This window comes from Colletotrichum fioriniae (assembly GCF_027942845.1).
Source record: "Colletotrichum fioriniae strain IMI 355084 chromosome Unknown scaffold_5, whole genome shotgun sequence".
NCBI lineage: Eukaryota > Fungi > Ascomycota > Sordariomycetes > Glomerellales > Glomerellaceae > Colletotrichum > Colletotrichum fioriniae.
The window spans coordinates 1,192,501-1,209,796 of record NW_027076841.1 but is presented as its reverse complement, the minus strand read 5'-3'; the positions used below and the strand labels follow the sequence as shown (position 1 = coordinate 1,209,796).

Below are 17,296 nucleotides of genomic sequence, written 5' to 3'. Positions count from 1 at the left end.
TTTCCCCCTTCTCAATCAACTCCTCATATGGCTCGAGTCGGCTCAACGCAGACTCCACAAACAAGTGATGCCCCTCTTCTTCCTTATCAACTGCCTCATCGGGTTGGCCCGAGGGCCGACCTGTTTCTAGCCCCTCCCCTTCAACATAGCTCAAGAGCACGGTCAGAAGGTCCGAATGCGCAGTCGCGAGAGCTCGGTTTCAAGCTTGCAGTTACACCGCCCCACCATCCCTTGTCCTGCTGAGAGCTGTCACACTTACACACTGCCGGCATTGAGCTCTTCCCTGGTCTGCCGTGACAAGACACATAACTCGATCCCGGTCGAGCTCAGCTCAGGGCTGTCGTCAGCGAAACAATAGCTTGTTGTCTTATAAGAAGTCCCGATGGGCCAGCGCATGATTGACATGCTATCTATCTCCTAGGTGATATCTCCCCCTCATCACATTGCAAGCGCTGTCCAAACAGGTTTACTGCCTACCATCGCACGTTCGATCCAAATAACCCAGGTTCATTCGGTGCCGTCCATCCGAGTCGTCATTGTTGTTTCTTGACCGTAAGGGGCAGGTATTTAAATCACCAACCTAATCCGCCAAGCTAGCGCTCAAGCTTCCTTGTCATAACCATTTGACCTAACCAACCAACCAACCTCTACACACACACACACACACACACACACACACACACTCACTCACACTCACACACTCACACTCACATAAAACAAAAGTTCATTTTTCTCGAGCATACAATATGGAGGCATTCCTCAAAGCTCAAGCCAAGTTCAAGGCCGACAAGGGTCTCTCCAAGATCCCCGTGATCGCGAACAAGAACTACCAGCGTCATGGCACAAAATCTTACGTCTACCTCCTGAACAAGTTCAAGTTCGAACCAACAAAGCCAGGCCCCTATGTTCAGACACGAAGAATGGCCCAGAGAGGGCTTGCTGCTCCTGGCTTCAATGCCGCCGTCGGTGGCCGTGTCTCCATGAGCAAGGTTCTCTCCAAGAAGACTGGCGACGACCAGCACGGAGATGTTACAGCCGAGGACCAGCAATATGACTCCATGTACCTTTGCGAAGTCTCCATCGGCACGCCGCCGCAGAAGTTCAAGTTGGACTTTGACACAGGTTCTTCTGATCTTTGGGTATTCCAATTCTTCTCTAGCAAACAACCTTGCCTATGATCTTAACTAACAGCGCATTTCAGGTCTTCTCGACCGAGCTCAGCAGCGCCACGCAGAAGGGCCACAACATCTTCGACGCCTCCAAGTCCTCGACTTACAAGAAGCTCGACGGAAAGACGTGGAAAATCTCGTACGGCGACGGTAGCTCGGCGTCAGGCGACGTCGGCACCGACAACCTTGTCCTCGGCGGGCTAACAGTCGAGAATCAGGCTATCGAGTCAGCCTCGCAGCTCGCAGACCAGTTCTCTCAGGGCAGCGGAGACGGTCTTCTCGGCCTCGCCTTCGGGTCCATTAACACGGTCATGCGCGATGGCAACTTCCGCGACCCCGTTGCCACGCCCGTCGAGAACATGATTGCGCAGCAAGACATCCCCAAGGACGCGGAGCTCTTCACTTCTGCTTTTTACAGCGAGCGGGACGCGGCGAAGCCGCGGTCATTTTACACCTTTGGCTGGATCGATACGGATCTCGTCTCGGCCTCGGGCGAGGATATCCACTGGACCGACATTGATAACTCGCAAGGGTTCTGGATGTTCGAGTCCGGGTCCGCGAGCGTGAACGGCAAGGCCGTGACGCAGAGCGGGAACAAGGCCATTGCGGACACGGGCACGACGCTGGCGCTGGTCTCGGATGAAGTCTGCGATGCTCTTTACAAGGCGATCCCCGGTGCCAAGTACGACGACCAGCAGCAGGGCTACGTGTTCCCGACGAGCACTAAGGCAGACGACCTGCCAGAGTTCAAGGTCGCCGTCGGTGACAAGGAGTTTGTGATTCAAAAGGAGGATCTCGCGTTTGCGCCGGCGAGTGATGGGTTCTGGTACGGCGGAGTGCAGTCGCGGGGTTCCAACGAGTTTGACATTTTGGGTGATGCATTCCTGAAGTCGATTTATGCGGTAAGTTGCACTGTTGATTCCAATCCGGCAACAAAGTGAGATAAAGCTGACTTTTGGAACAGATCTGGGATCAGGGAAATACTCGATTTGGCTGCGTTCCGAAGATTGAGAAGACGCAGAATCTCACACCGCCGTCTTAGAGCATAATGCTATTGTCACAAAACATACGTGAAGTCATTTGAGTGGAATGATTCTCTAGCGGGACTAGATACAGATAATAAATATGCAAACTTTCATTAAGTTCGTCTTCCTCGTGATCGACTCGAAGGTGGTTTGCATGAAGATCTGTCAAGCTTCGACTTCAGACTGTATCTCCCCCGAATTAGCTATATGCTCATGAAATGCTTCCCGTGGCTCCAGAACACTAGTTCTGGGAGAGTATATAGCTAGTTACTAGGCTTCGTAGACTTAGAGTGCTCTAAGCCGAGTGATCAGATAGGTAAGTCCTAGAGACAAAAGATTGAGAGCTCATTGAGCCACAATAATGTAGCATTACTATCGAGTTTCTTTTCCAAAGACCTTATCTGCCTTGACTTAATCTATTGCGGTTGTTATCGTCCGCTTGCGTAAGAGCTATTTGCAACATGTGATTGGCTGTGACGAGATCAAAGATTCAAGTATCAATTAAATTTGAACACGAGTCTCTCAAGACATCAATGGCTGCTGGGGCTACTTGTGCGAGGAAATCAATACATTCTGTCCACATGCCAAGCGATTGACTGAGTAGTTGGAAATGAGTGCAGTGAGTGGTTCTTTGACTCTTGGCTCGAATCTAGGTTCGTCCTCCTAGAGAGTCAAATAGTTGTCATCCCAAGCCAAGGTTTGTGGGAAGACACATAGTGAGCAAGACGAAGTTAAGGTTCGGTGCCAGATCGAGATAGATCCTGGGCCGTCCCAGCGTCTGAGACCTGAAACGGCATGCCGGCGCATCACGCTGGGGGGTTGGAGAGTATTAGACTACTTTCTGGGGGACAGCATGGTAGGCGAAGCTCGACAGCCGGGACATCTGAGACTCTTATTTGTGTGAGTATACTATTGAGTGACGTGGTATAGAGACATGTAGAAGTAGTTGATAAACCACGCTGGAGTGGATAAGTTGATGAAGATGTTGTCCCAGGCAGAGCGACAGATATTAGAGTGGGTCAGTTTCTGGTCCGATAGGCATGTCTGATTGGTGAGAGAGCATCCCATTAGTCTCCTGAACTGTCCAAGGTAACCCGTAATACCTCGAACTTAGGTTCCTTACCTCACAGCTTTCGAGGTGATTTTAGTGGGCAGCTCTGCTCGTAGCTCTCCACAGCGGGCACATCCAGCTGGTCCAGGCCCCAAACGGCCCAAAGCAACCACGCAACGTCGCACACCTGGTGAAGTGAGCCGGCAACAAGGAGAGAATCCTACTGGCTGAAAGAGGCACCAATATACCTAACTACCTTTGGTAAGGTGTTAAGGTACCTCGAGCCAACAGAGCGGGTAGCTCCAGCCACAGGGAAGAGACGAAAAAAAAAAATAACACCACACATTTTTTTTTCCCAGGCCCAGCACCTAACGAAACGAGTCGGAAGGATGGACTGAGGTGCACCACCTGGGCGTGCACCTGCAACAGCACCAGCACCAGCGCCACCAGTGCCTACCAGCACCTACCTACTGCTACCGTACGCCTGCACCTGCACCTGCACCTGCACCAGCTGTCTGTGAGGTGGTTCCGTCTCCGTCGCCCGTCCAGTCAGTCCGTCTTGGTTTTGTCGTCTGGCCGAAATCCCTCCCTCCCTTCTATCATCATCACCATCTCCACCCCTGCGATTCCTCCTCGCACCCAAACCCTCCTCCTATTCCCGAGCTTCCACTTCATCTGCTCTTTCATTAGAAGCAGAGAGGTCAGAGGAGACGACACGGGTTCAGCTCCAGCTCGTCTACAGCATTGCGTTTTTTTTCCCTCCCCCTCCTCCCGCTCTGCTTTGCTGCTCACCCCACTGCCCGACGAACCGGTGCTGCTGCTGCTGCTGTGTATTTTATTTAATACGCCTTCTTGGCTGTCTGTTTGCTCCATCGCCCTCATTCTTCGCCAACCGCAGGGCGGTACTTGCTTTTCCCCCTCTCTTCCATTCATCCATCGTCCGCAAGCATCGCATGATTGTCTCGACATCCTTCCGCCGCCGCCTCCGCTCCTCGAGCCAGTCCTATCCGTCAACTTGAGCATCGCCCCTCGCTCGACCTCGTACCCGGCTCATCAACCCATAGAGTCAGACACAGGTAGCTCCGACAAAGCTTCAACATGGCCGCCCCGAGACGCAGAAAGATTGGTCACAGAAGACGCATCGAGGATGAGGAAGACGGAGAAGGTGGACCTGACCAGCTCGAACTTGATGATGACTCTCTGACCGAGGGTTCCATCATCAGCGACGACCACGATCACGGCAACGACAGCGATACGAGCAACATCGATGAGGCTTCTCCCGTCACCCCCAACCCTAGGAAGTCGGCTGGTAATGGAAATGCGAAGTCTGGTAACCGGAAGCACTCGGCCCTGGCCCCCTCGACGACCAACAAGGCCGCACCCAATGCCGAGGAGCTATCTGTCAATGACCGGTCCGAGCCCGTTCAACAAGAAGCACAGCTTGACGGGGCCGCATCTCCCCCAAAGTCTTCTGCCCCTCTCGTCGTGAGCTCCCACTCGTCCCGCCCTGCCGAGCCTGTCAACGAACGTCGTCGCCGGGAACACGAAGAATACAAGCGGAGAAGGGATGAAGACCCCGCCTTCGTTCCCAACAGAGGGGCCTTCTTCATGCACGATCATCGCCATGCCGGACCCTCTGCCAACGGCTTCCGGCCCTTTGGCAGAGGACGAGGACGCGGCGGCCGTGGTGGAGGCATTGGAGGCCCCTATGCACCCATCAAGTACGCTGCCCGGCAAGACTCTTCCCGTTTCCCGGCTAATCCGCGCAGTCAACTGCACAGTCCGACCGATCCTCTCACGAGCGGCCAATGGGCGCATGATATGCACGAGGCCGTGACCGAACCGCCTCCCTCGAGACAGCCAAGGCACCTGCCCGTCGAAACTGAAGGCCCGGCCAACGGCAACGGCTTCATCCCAACGTGCCCCTCCAACCCCACCCCGATCAACCGGACTTTGTCGACCGAGCGACACATCGGAAACGTGCAGGTTAGGGTATCTCTTCCCGTTATTGGCAAAGCTCCCGTGGCCTTTGGCATGCCAGTCAAACAATACACCAAACTTCCGGATCATCGGCCACCCCTTCGCCGTGACAAGCCTGTCCGCATCTCCTTGCCCGACAACCCGCCCAAGTACATCTTCCCAGCCGTCGACCGATCCTTCATCTTTATCCCCCGGGCGATGCGACCCAACCAACAGCGGACCCGAGGCAAACCTCGCTCTGGACTTGGCTCCATGGGAGGCTTCTCCCGGCGGACCAGTGTATTTGGCGGGAGCTACTACGGCAGTGCCTACTCTCCCAGCATTGCTCTTAGCCGTCGCTCCTCTCTCGCTCCTGACGGGCGTGACTACTTGTTCTCCCCCACAGGCTCTGTCATGTCGCGGGCCCCGATTCCAGTCGAGAACCCCCGACCAGTTGTCCGCCTCCCGCCTGCAGCTCACCCGAACCAGCCATTTGTTGGACAGGACGGTTATCCTATGCAGCCAAACGAGACATCTATCAATGACTTACCGCAGCCGCAGACGCACCCGTTGCCACAGAAGCCTGCCTTCCAAGAGAGTCGCCCGAACCCGATCCCCATGCACCAGCCTCGTCCTCAAAAGGCCGTCTCGGTCACCAACATTGAATCGCCGACCCTCAACCAAGGCCCGCAAGCCTTCCAACAAGCTTTCCATCAGCAGGTTCCTCTTCAGGTCTCCAATGGCATGCCGCAGGAAGCCCACTCGCGACAGCCGTCATACCCCACTCAACACTCTACCGGCACGCCTCTTTCCCAGATTCCCGAGAGGGCAATTCACGCGGCTCCGTTCCAACCCAACACCTTCCAGCAGCAGCAAAATTTCTACAACCAACCTTATCCTATGATGCAGCCTCAGCAGCCGTATTACTACCCCGGACAGTACAATGGCAACAACATGGGACCTTCTGCCGCAGCTCCATCTTTCGTTCCCTCGGGGCAGCCAGGCCAAGGCCAAGGGTTCCCTCCTCAAGCCCAGGCAGACCCCGCGGCTGCACAAGCAAACGGCCAAGCACCTTCGGGTCCCAATTTGGTAGCTCAAGAAGTCAATGGTATGGTGTACTACTACGATGCCACCCAGATGCCCAACTATCAGCAGAGCTACCAGCCTCCTCCGCAATTTGGTCCCGGTGTCAATGGTATGGGCGGTATGGTGACTCCGAGCCCAGACGCCTTCTACTATCAGCAGCCAGCCCCTGGGATGGTGTACTACTCGCAATAGGGGTACGGGCAAATGCCTCCCTAGGTTTTCCCACGCCTCCTATCGCCTTCCTTCTAATCCTTGTAATTGTCATTGTCGGCTCTCTAGCCGTCGCTATACCCTCTTCTCGTCGGACGGCCGGACGGGGGCAAAGGGCAGGAGGAAATCCACAAAAAACTTTGCAGTGTTTGAACTCTATGATTATAGTATTGATAGGAATGAGCGCTCTTGATCTGGGTTGAATTGGTACACTGTTGGAGGATGGGGTTGCGAGGTACTTTCGCTGTCCTTTTGAGGTTTTACTTGACTTCTCCTGTTCCAACGTATGATTGCAAGTATGTCTTGGACACAAGGGGAAGAATTCCTACGGAATTGGCGGAGAGCGGGCGAGAAGCGGTCGACAGAAAGGGAGATTCCCTCCCTGGTTCCTACAACCTCGCTTTGTTCTCGAATTCAAGAATTTCCTCACAATCTGTCTCTACCACATTCTATCATCTTTTCCAGCCCATTTCCATCTGTTCGCTTCACGTCGCCGCTTTGCGTTTCTGGCGTTTCTAAATGTTATCATTAAAATCCCCGGGCCTTCTTTTATTGGATTTACAGGCGGATGAATTTCGGAGAGGCTCTTCGTTGTTTTTCTTGAGCGTCTATACATTTTGCTTCTACTCACCTCCTCTTTTTTGCTCTTATTGATGTTCGCAACGATGGTCGAGTTCTTTTACCTAGACGTTCTTCCACACACTCCCTACAAAGTAAACACTCAAGGATGGGATCGGTACACAATACTGACAGCCCTTTCGATGTCATTTCATAGCCTTTCCCCCGGCTCCCTTTGTTTCTATTCCGTTCATGATCCAATGAAAGCCTAGATTTCTTTTCCCCGTTTCCATCAAGGTATTTCGGTTCCTTCCCCCTTTTCTTGTTTACGCTACTTGTTGGTTAGGCAGCGCAACTGTACTTGCTGCTTTTCTCCAGTGTGTATTGGAAGAGTACAATGTGGTGGAAAAGTTCTGACGGTATCCCGATATCGTATTTGAAGTTGTGAGGGGTAAGAGAGGGGCCGGTTGGGTCAAGAGCATTCTCATGGTTTTATTTGGAGGCGAGGAGAGAAAGACACAGGGAGAATGGAGGTGGTGGTATTGAGTATTATATCGCAAAAAAAGAGAAGAGGGCAAAGAGGGAGGAATGGGAGTGGGATGGATTGGGGGTTAGGTAGTCTAAAGCTACTTTATGAAATCTTCGTGATTGAATGCCGGGCCTTACTACCTTGCGATTGTGTGTACTGTCTATATCCTCAGCTGATTGATGCTCTTGTTTCAACCTGAAGTCTTCATGACCGTGAGACGGCGGAACCAACCTAGAACACTGGATTGAACATTGCTGAAACTCGATCGTGTTCATTCTTCAGCGTATTGACCATCCCTTGACATGTCCGCGATGAGGATGTGACCGCCAAGTATTCCTTCGTGGCGTTGAAAGGAGCGGAAAAGACGGGGATCATTCTTCGCTTGACCAACTGGCAAAGGCATCTTACCCAATATCTCTCACTTAGCCGAAAAGAACTGATTGCTCTCTTCGCTCTCATCTTTGGGCCGGTATCGGATATCTCGGGGAACGGGGGGAAGCAACATCTGATAACAATGCTGCACGGAAACGTCATTCGTCGCATTCCTGACCGTCGTGAGTTGGGCCAGGCGGCTACATGATGATGATGACCAAGACCATGTACTCGATGGCAGCTTGTCTGGATCTGTCAGACACCCGGAACAATGACAATGAAAAATCTCGCGTTCTCATGTAACAAGTCACTAGGCGTTGCTAAGTAGCATTTACGATTTCTCATACGCACGCACTCTCAACGTTTCTATCTTAGTCACCGATTTAAAAACATCCCACAGATGCTGCAAAGAACGCGGCGGATACAGAAATTCCTACGGTTTAACCATCATCATCGCCCATCAATAGCTTCAGATTAACGGGTGAGCTTTGACACCCCCAAGAAAAGCCGGCTCGATGAGTGCAGATACGATGGTCCCGGCCATCTATCGATTGCCCGAGTCCACGATCGATCAACATTTTTGTCCTACCGCATCAATAGTTTCCTGTCTTAACTAGTACAGACACGACATGTAAATATATCGGCGAAGGGGAAAAAGGTCACGAAATATGTCGGCCTCGGCATCTTGCGACGTGTAAGTCGTGCGGACGTTTCCGGACAATAGGCACGTAAGGCAAGGTAGGATATGCATGCAAAATACGAGACGTGTGTACACGTAAACCCCCTATCAGAAGCGTCCCAATATGAGCCTATGAGGCCGGTACTACTTTATAGAGGGGGAATGATTTGTCGTCCCGTCGGTTTTTTTTTGTTGCGAAACCTGTGCGGCGGAGAAACCCAGCCAGGCGGAAAGAATAATAAGCCAATGTCAAAAACTCAACGCCCCTTCTTGCTTTTCTTTCCCTGTCGATTTCAAGTCGAAAGATGGGTACCAAATAGGCAGCGAAGGATCGTGGTGAGCGAGCGGGTAGTAGAGCAGGCACGACAGGAAGACACGCGTTCGCGCTGCCTCAGTCTTCATCATTCTTTCTTGTCTGGCGAATTGCTGCGGCCCCCTCGCCAAGCCCTGCAATCCTGAAACAAGCCATGGGAGAACCGGATGATGTCTCTATGGGTTGGTGAAAGGTGGTGAGCTTTCAAAGGCGGAGGGGGGAGAGGGGGAAACATGACGTATTGTCGAGTTCTGGGCCCTTCCTTTGTTTGCTTCGCCTCTGAACCGTCTTTTGGCAGGCGAGAGGCCTATCGAGCTTTCGAGCTTACCTCGACCTTCTTCAGGGGTAGACGGGGGGGGCACATGTTCCGCACTAGACTTTCAAGGTCCTCGATGAGTCGATGAAAGGCGGCACCAAGAGCGAATTGATGGGATGAGTATGGAAGCTTAAAAACTGTTCCTAACTTCCTTGTGCGGGTGTAATTTTTCACTTTTCTCATTGCATGCGTAGCTTTGGTGCCTTGGACAGATATTGGATGATTCAGGAAGCGGGGAGGGATGATGAGATGGAAAAAAAAGTCACCGTCTTCCTACAGTACAGTGTGTGAAGCGGTTGAGCTTCGAGGTGGAGAGATCGGGTGGTCGGCTTCGATCCGGGCACAATGGAGCTTCGGGTCCGGAGAGCGACTTGTCTTGTCCGGATTGCCCTTCTTGGGACAGACCCCTGAGCCGGCCACTTTACTTTCCCACGTCCTGCTTTACACTTTGAAGGTCGAGCTTGCCAGAAGAAGTTAATGTCTGGCAATGCGAGTGACAACCAAATATCTTTTTCTTGGCGGGCTCGGCAGCGGTGGTTTGGTAACTTTGATGAGAACCTTGGGAAAAGGCGGGGGTTGAGTTCGCATGACTAGTAGCCTGGATGGCTGGATACTAGAATGGTGACATGCAGCGTAGCGTTGCGATAACTGTATCGTCTTTGCCTGTTAAGGATGGCGCAGGCGAGCGAGCGGCGCTCTCGGACTTGGAAGGATGACTTCTCGACTGTTTGCTATTCCCGCCATCTGTCGATCTGGACCGAAGGACTGACCAGCCAACGGGCCAGAATAAGCCCGTGAGATATTTGCATGCTTATTACCTGCTTGCTTTGCTCACCGAGAGCTTCCCCGCCTCCCCCGCCTTTGTCAGAGCGCTGTTGTTGGTCCGCCGGCGCCATTGCTGCAGATTTCCGTCTGGACGATGAGCTGTCATTTCCAACTTCGCCCCCCGTGGACGTCTTCGTGGCTATTCCTTTCGGTGTAAACTAGCTATAAAGCATCCGTCCTTAATTCATCCCACAGACACTTGTCAGAGAAGGTTGATGCGAGATTGGCATCCGTCGATCTTGATGGCCCGAGACACACATAAAGGCCTCTTCGACAGGAATTGAAGACGGAGAGCTTCTGGAAAAGAGGGAACTAGTCACTAGCTGACTAAGGCCGGATTAACGTGCCTCAGGATCGGATGGTGAGTGCCAGTTTGATCTACTTCAGAGAGTGATGAGAGGTCGTGTTAAAGGAGGCTCTGTCTCGGTCCAGGACAGATGAAAGGATCCCCACGCGAACGAGTCAAGCGCCGACGGATTTTTCCTGTTTGACCTCAGCTCTTTGTCTTGTCCGACTTCAGCTCCATTCGATGATAAGGCCCGGCAAGACTGGATACTGAAGGATTGCGTACTGCGTGACTTGCGGCAGCGATTGCTGCTTCCAGTAAGGAATAGAGGCTCAGGTGACGGAGAACAGACACGCTCTCCCGTGGTCGTCGGTCGACCCGCCCCTCCTCCCCATTCCGATCTCGAGCGACCAGGCTGCCGGGCTCGCTAAGATCGGATGCGGCAGCTGCATGAGGTTGGGTTTTACTACGCGTTGGATAACGCATCAACTGCAGTGACTATCTGGAGGTTTTCGCTTTCCCTTCTGCGGCGTAACAGTATTTGCGCCAAACGCATAGCTAGGTGCGAGACGCTCTCGCCTTCTGGGCAAACATAGCACTGGACACACCTGGGCCAACCCAGGCACAGGGTCAGGCAGACGGACAGGTCGGAGGTCGTATTCCTTGTCTTATCACTGAATCGTAGTGGAGGATGACCGACTGTCCGACTGACCGGCTATGCAACTATGCAGCAAGCTGGTGCTCCGGCATCGCGATTCGTTGCATGAAGACCTAGATCGACCAGTTGTTGGTAGTCGAGAGGGTAGGCCACCATGATGACATGGCACGTCTGAACGCCAGATGCGGGTTCAAGCAGAAGGAATTGTGAGAAGATTAAGGAGCCCAAGAGAGGCCGATGACCAAACCAAACCCCTATGGCTGCTTATTGTTCAAGTTTTGCATAGTTGAAGTGCGTAAACATAGGAACAATTCGCGGCGAGGCTCCAGTTCGCCTCATTTCGAGTCTGGTGTTTGCAGGGCAGTCCCCCGTCATGTGCCAATGGGCAGTGGTTATTGCGTCTTTGCCCAGGCGTGCCAGGGTAGCTCGCAGTGGTTTAGGGAGAGAGTCATTGCCGGGGGGGCGTGTGGGTGTGAATCCTGGTAGTCGAAGGGTGGGAAATAGCATGAGGCAAAGATTAGAAAGGGAATCGAAATGCGGATAGTTTGGTAGCGCCGAGACCTCGTCGGTTCCTCGACTACCATACTGAAAAGGCGAAAAGGCGAAGGACGGAGGCGAAGGCGAGGTTGATGACTCGACCGGTTCGTCCAGTCAAGAAAAGAATATCTTGGACGGCAATAGAGACGAAGATGGATGCGAGGCTGCGAGAAGTGAACGTGGCCGTGGTCATGGTCATGGTTGTGGACAATGAATTGGATTGGGGCGAAGAAGGTTGGGGTAGCTTCCATTGATGGCATTGTAAGCTGCCGGGTCGCTATTTCGTGGTGGTGGCTGTTGACCGCCTCTTTCAAACTTCTTCCATGGTCATGATTTATCTCTTTTGCCGCCTGTTGCCCGCTGTGATGGTGTACTATGTAAACGAATGTGAAGGCAGAGAGGCGAGCTGATGTGTCGTAGGCTGCCTGGCTTGGCTGACTGACTGGTTTGCCTGGTCTTGGTGTATCTGCCTGCAGTGACATGTGAGCAGTTGTGGTTCCCGAATAGCAATCCATGGAACATGGAGGGGGACAAGAGGGCCAGGCTTGCTAAGCAGAGCGGTGGGAGGATGTTTGAACCTTGGGGACATCTATCCGCAATGCCACTACGCGGATTTGACACTTTGACATGGTCTTGGTTAGCGGTGTCTCGGCTTTCCCACGGCAAAGGCTATCTCTGCAAGCGTATACCTACTCCCAGCCGCCTCAGACCTGGAGTGCCTTCCCGCGCCCACGAACGGATGGATACCTTGGTCCTTGAGGCAGTCAAGAGGCAAGAGGCAAGGTTCGATAAGGTAGGTAGCGAGCGGAACAAGCAGTTTGCATCTTTCAAGTTCGCACCATTCGCTCTCGCCTAACAGCGCGGAAGCAGCTGCAGAAAGGTACGTTCCTTTTCCATAGGTAATATCCTCCGTAGTACGGTCGGTACTACCAACCAGCCAACCAGATTCCTTTCCAGACTCCTTGCCCCTCTCTTTTCCCACGGTACATTGGCCAAGTACCTCTTGAGGTGTGAAAAGGCACCAAGCTTACCTGGGGAAGGCCAGCAATGTCACGTCCATGACCCCTCCGCCCTTCAACAGGTCCACCCATTGAGGAATCCCCGTCACCGACATCAGACATGCCATGCTATGCCATGTTCTCCGCGGGCGGGTATAAGGGAGAGAGAGAGAGAGAGAGAGAGAGAGAGAGAGAGCTGTGAGGCGAGAGCGTGAGAGTCTAGGTACCTACCTTGCCTTAACACTGAGTACTCCCCAGGGGGCAAATGGTGAACCGTGAGAATCTCAAGGCAGTTGCGAGAGTGACGACTGACGCTATTACCGCCTTTCCTGCCTTGCGGCTTGCCCGCCTTCCCTTCCCATCCCTCGCCATCCATCCCTCACTTTCCCACCACCCGAGTTCCCTTTTCGGGCCACCACGGTTTCGGCCTCTTCATCTTTCGTCTGGCTCTTGGTACATAAGTGGCTCCTGGTCCCCCTGGTACTATTCTTCCCATCCCGACCCCCAAAGTCACCTGCGGAGAGCAAAGCTGTTTGTCTGCCGCACTTGAACAAGTCCCGTCTCACACACACAGCTCCCGAAGGTCAAGACCTTCCACCATAGAGAGAACGAGACGCAGAGACGCACACGCATCATCCGCCTAGCCCGTCTCCACCTCCACCACCTCCACCCGCCCACTCCAGTTTCCAGTGTCCCATCTCTGATCCGGTCGCTCCTTCCTCGTCTGCTCACCTTCTTACTCCACCCGGCCACCGACCGCCGACCCCCATCATCCTCCAACTCACTTATCTTTCCCACTCCCCGTCCCTTCACCCTCTCAACCATCTTTCGCCATCTACCCGGACATCTTGCTTTGTCCGTTTTCCTTTTCCTCCCTCTCATCAACTTCGCCCTTACAATCAACCCTCTACAACAATCAACAAATACCGTTTATCCGTCTGGTATCCGTTGAAACCCCGACGTAAGGAGGAAGACGCATCTTCTACCCCGACCGAGCGAGCCTCGTGCACCGTGCTACTTGGCCGCCTATCAGTGAAACATCCGCCAGCGCCGTCGTCCCTTCCCCGCCCGGCCGACCGCGAGTTTCCTCTTCATCCATACCCGGAGTCTACTTTCCCTCCTTCAAAATGGCGTCCTCATCAGCAACAACGCCAGACACTCAGGTCACTCTGAAGATCAACTTCGACGGCATGACTCGCCGCCACAAACTCCCGTTGCGCGATATGGGACCCAGCACTCTTGAAGATAAGGTACGTCATTACACACTCTCCGCCCTCGGTCAGATCGCCGCGGTACATCAACGTTGAATCGGAATTTCAATGTCAAGTGAGATGGCGACATCGGTATCTTGGCCACGAGGCGTTCGAGGCTCGGTCTTGAAATCACACGCTAATTTAGCTTCTTGTAGGTGAGAGCTCTTTTGGGCGTTACCTCTGATGCCAACGTCACTCTCGAGAGGTATTCCGACTCGGCTGGTTCGTACATCACACTCGATAAGCAGAACGTCTCAGTCTACAAGCAGCTTTACAGGGCTGCCAAGGCCAAGCAAAAACTCAAGCTTCGTGTCACCAAATTGTCCGAGGACAAGATCTCTCCCAGACCCGTGTCAGTGGAGGACGTGCCGGAGTCCAGCACTCTTCTCGCTGTGAAGGAGGCAGAGGAGCAGAAGTCGGAAGATGTCGTGACGCAACCCCTCGTTGATCTGAGGCAATCTAGCGTCATTGACAACGAGACCAAGAAGGAATTGCCTACGAGCGACACCGGCCTTGACTTTGAGGCCTCCATCCTCGCATCCCTGCTGAGAAGGCACGCCAAGATCAACGACGAGGAGCTGCCTGCCGCTTCTGCAGATATCCCCGTTTCTGAGGGTATTACGGCTCGAGACCAGTGGTTCGCTAATGCTGCCGCCACCGAGACTCCGTCACGAGCTTCTTGGGGTCGCTGCCCCGCATTGATGCACCCCAATACCAACTTTGCCGTGTGCTGCAACAGCTGCGATCAAACAGTTCCCGAAGCTCACTACCACTGCTCTACATGCGATGATGGTGATTTCGATCTCTGCCAAAACTGCGTTGACCAGGGTATCACATGCTACGGCGCTGACCACTGGCTCATCAAGAGGATTGTCAAGAATGGCCAAATCATCAACAGCACTACGGAGACGATTGCACCAAAGCCCAAGGCCAAGGTCGAGGAGTCGGCTCCAGAGCCCCCCAGGGCACCCGCCAACATCAGTGAGCTCCTTCGTCCAGTTTTCAACACTGCGCTGTACAGCATGCGCACTTGCAACTGCTGCGTGACGGAACTTCCAGAGTCCAGCTTCCTCCACTGCGCCGCATGCGAGGATTTCGACTTGTGCCACGCATGTTTTGAGAAGGACTCCCATGGTCACAACCCCAAGCACTCCTTCGTCCCCGCCGTCGAGGGCGCCCACGTCCCCAGCCACATCCAGATCAAGCTGGCTCCTGGCCGAAACCAGAGCCACAATGCCATTTGCGACGGCTGCGACAAGTACATCGCTGGTGTTCGCCACAAGTGCCTCGATTGCCCCGACTGGGACTATTGCGCTGACTGCATCGTGAACTCCAAGTTTGTTCACCCCAACCACCGCTTCGTTCCCATATACGAGCCTCTCGAGGAGGTTCGCAGCCGTGCCGTCAGCCGCTCTGTGCACTTTGGTATCTGCTGCGATGGGCCCCTGTGCGCCCGCCCTCACAACGCACCCGCTTACATCTCGGGCGTTCGATACAAGTGCACTGTTTGCCACGACACTGATTTCTGTGCCAACTGTGAGGCTAGCCCTGCTAACACCCACAACAAGACCCATCCCCTCGTCAAGTTCAAGACGCCAGTCCGTCACGTCACTGTTACCACCACTGGCGAGCGTGGAGATGGACAGCGTATGCCGCAGATGGGCGACCGCAGTCTTCGCCGCACTAGCTCTCGCTCTACTGAGACTACCGCAAACGCTTCCATCAACGTTCCACAGACCGTTGTGGATGTGAAGCCCACAGAGCCGATCGTCAAGGAAGAAGTTGTCGAGAAGACTCCTGAGCCCGAGGCCAAGCCGATTATCAAGGAGGAGGTTGTTGAGGAGACCCCCAAGGTAGAAGTGAAGGAGGAGGTGGTCGAGGAGAACACCGTGCCAATTGTTGAGAAGCCCCTTTCCGAGCAGGATCTTCAGGCTGTCTTTGTCCGCGACACGGTCGCTGATGGCACTCTTCTGCCGCCCAACCACGTCTTCGAGCAGACGTGGGTCCTCCGCAATGACGGTGACGTTGCATGGCCTGCGGGATGTTCAGTCAAGTTCGTTGGTGGCGACTACATGGGCCATGTCGACTCGAACCACCCGGCCGGTATCTCTGAGCTTGTTTCTGCCTCAGAGTCAACTGTCTGCTATGCACCGCTCGCCCCTGGTCAGGAGTTCTCTTTCAACGTCCTCCTCCGGACACCTGCGCGCGAGGGCAAGATAATTTCTTACTGGCGCCTGACGACCAAGGATGGGTTGAAGTTCGGTCACAGACTCTGGTGCGATGTCAGCGTCCAGACTACTCAGCCAGCTCCTGAGGAGCCTAAGCAAGAGTCCAAGGAGATCCCCACTGAGATGCAGAGCAGCACCATGATTTTCCCCAAGCTCGAGAAGGAATCCCCTGTCTCTAGCATCCACCAGGAGGTGAAGTCCGAGTCTGCTCGTGCGACCAGCTCAGAGGCTGAGGAGTTTGAGGACTGCGGCGAGGAAGAGGATTGGGATGCTTCTGATGACGGCTTCATGACCGACGAGGAGTACGACATCCTGGATGCCTCTGACGAGGAGTTCCTCGAGGAGCAGCAGCGGAGACTCAGAAAGTGAAGTACCTGAGATCTTTCTAGTTTCGCTTTACCACTGGAATAGGAGTGATCGGTGGTGTATCTGGGGGTTTTGGTTTCCTTGCATGTCTCATTTCATCAGGCCTGGGGTTATTTGATTTCACTTGGAACCTGGTTTTAAGAGAGTTAACCGGTAGCTGGAGTTGGCATAAGCAAAGCCCGCAAGCCTTCCCAATAGCGGAAAACGCGAGCTACCGGTAAACCGTCTTTCAGGTTAGGTCGAGGCGACGCTCGTTTCATGATTCTTCATGACAGATTACAGATTGGTACTTGTAGGTTTTAGGGAGCAATGAACCGTAGCTTTAACAGCTCTTTCGAACAACAAGTCTGCTTCAAGAATCACCAGTGAATCAAGTAAATGGCGATGTGCCTCTTACCGCGACCAGTTTGTCTTGCCCGCTATTCAGTGCAATGTCTCCGCATATGCGAGTAACCGCACCCCCCTGTTACAAGCTCCAATGCACACGCCCTCCCAGCCCACCAGCGCTATTACCAGCACCAATCATTCTAGGACCCCTGGACAGGGGGCCCGAACTGCGGACAACTTTTGGATAGAGTGTCCTTAAGACTTTCTGCAGCAGGCTCTCCCACTTCACGAGTTGCGCCGAGAGGTCTGACCAGCTTGCGCGAAGCCGATTCTCGACGATCTCGTTCCTTTTCGACACTGACGACTTTCTTTCACAATTGCGAATCCAGAAACGAGGCATGCGGTAGCGGAACTAAGTTTTGACGGCGAGCATTTGCATCAAGCCGAAAGGATTCGCATCGAGGAACCGTTACTGGCTACGCGATCAGCTTCATCAGCGACGAACCCGAGTGCCCGACCACGAACAGGCGAAGACTTAAGGACCGTTCTTT

The 17,296-nt window shown here is 53.6% G+C and overlaps 3 protein-coding genes across 3 annotated transcripts; all 3 read left to right on the top strand.

Annotated features, from left to right (window-relative positions):
• Positions 1–746: 746 nt before the first annotated feature.
• Positions 747–2,211, top strand: N0V96_005032 (uncharacterized protein; the record flags this gene model as incomplete). Its single annotated transcript, XM_053191197.1, has 3 exons — positions 747–1,139; positions 1,202–2,071; positions 2,134–2,211. The coding sequence occupies 3 exons, from the start codon at positions 747–749 to the stop codon at positions 2,209–2,211; spliced, it is 1,341 nt and encodes a 446-aa protein (XP_053051180.1).
• Positions 2,212–4,343: 2,132 nt separating this feature from the next.
• Positions 4,344–6,482, top strand: N0V96_005031 (uncharacterized protein; the record flags this gene model as incomplete). Its single annotated transcript, XM_053191196.1, has 1 exon — positions 4,344–6,482. One exon carries the CDS (start codon positions 4,344–4,346, stop codon positions 6,480–6,482), a length of 2,139 nt encoding a protein of 712 aa, XP_053051179.1.
• Positions 6,483–13,698: 7,216 nt separating this feature from the next.
• On the top strand, positions 13,699–16,421 carry N0V96_005030 (uncharacterized protein; the record flags this gene model as incomplete). The annotated part of the gene is made up of 2 exons (XM_053199010.2): positions 13,699–13,821; positions 13,980–16,421. 2 exons carry the CDS (start codon positions 13,699–13,701, stop codon positions 16,419–16,421), a joined length of 2,565 nt encoding a protein of 854 aa, XP_053043589.2.
• Between the last annotated feature and the right edge of the window lie 875 nt (positions 16,422–17,296).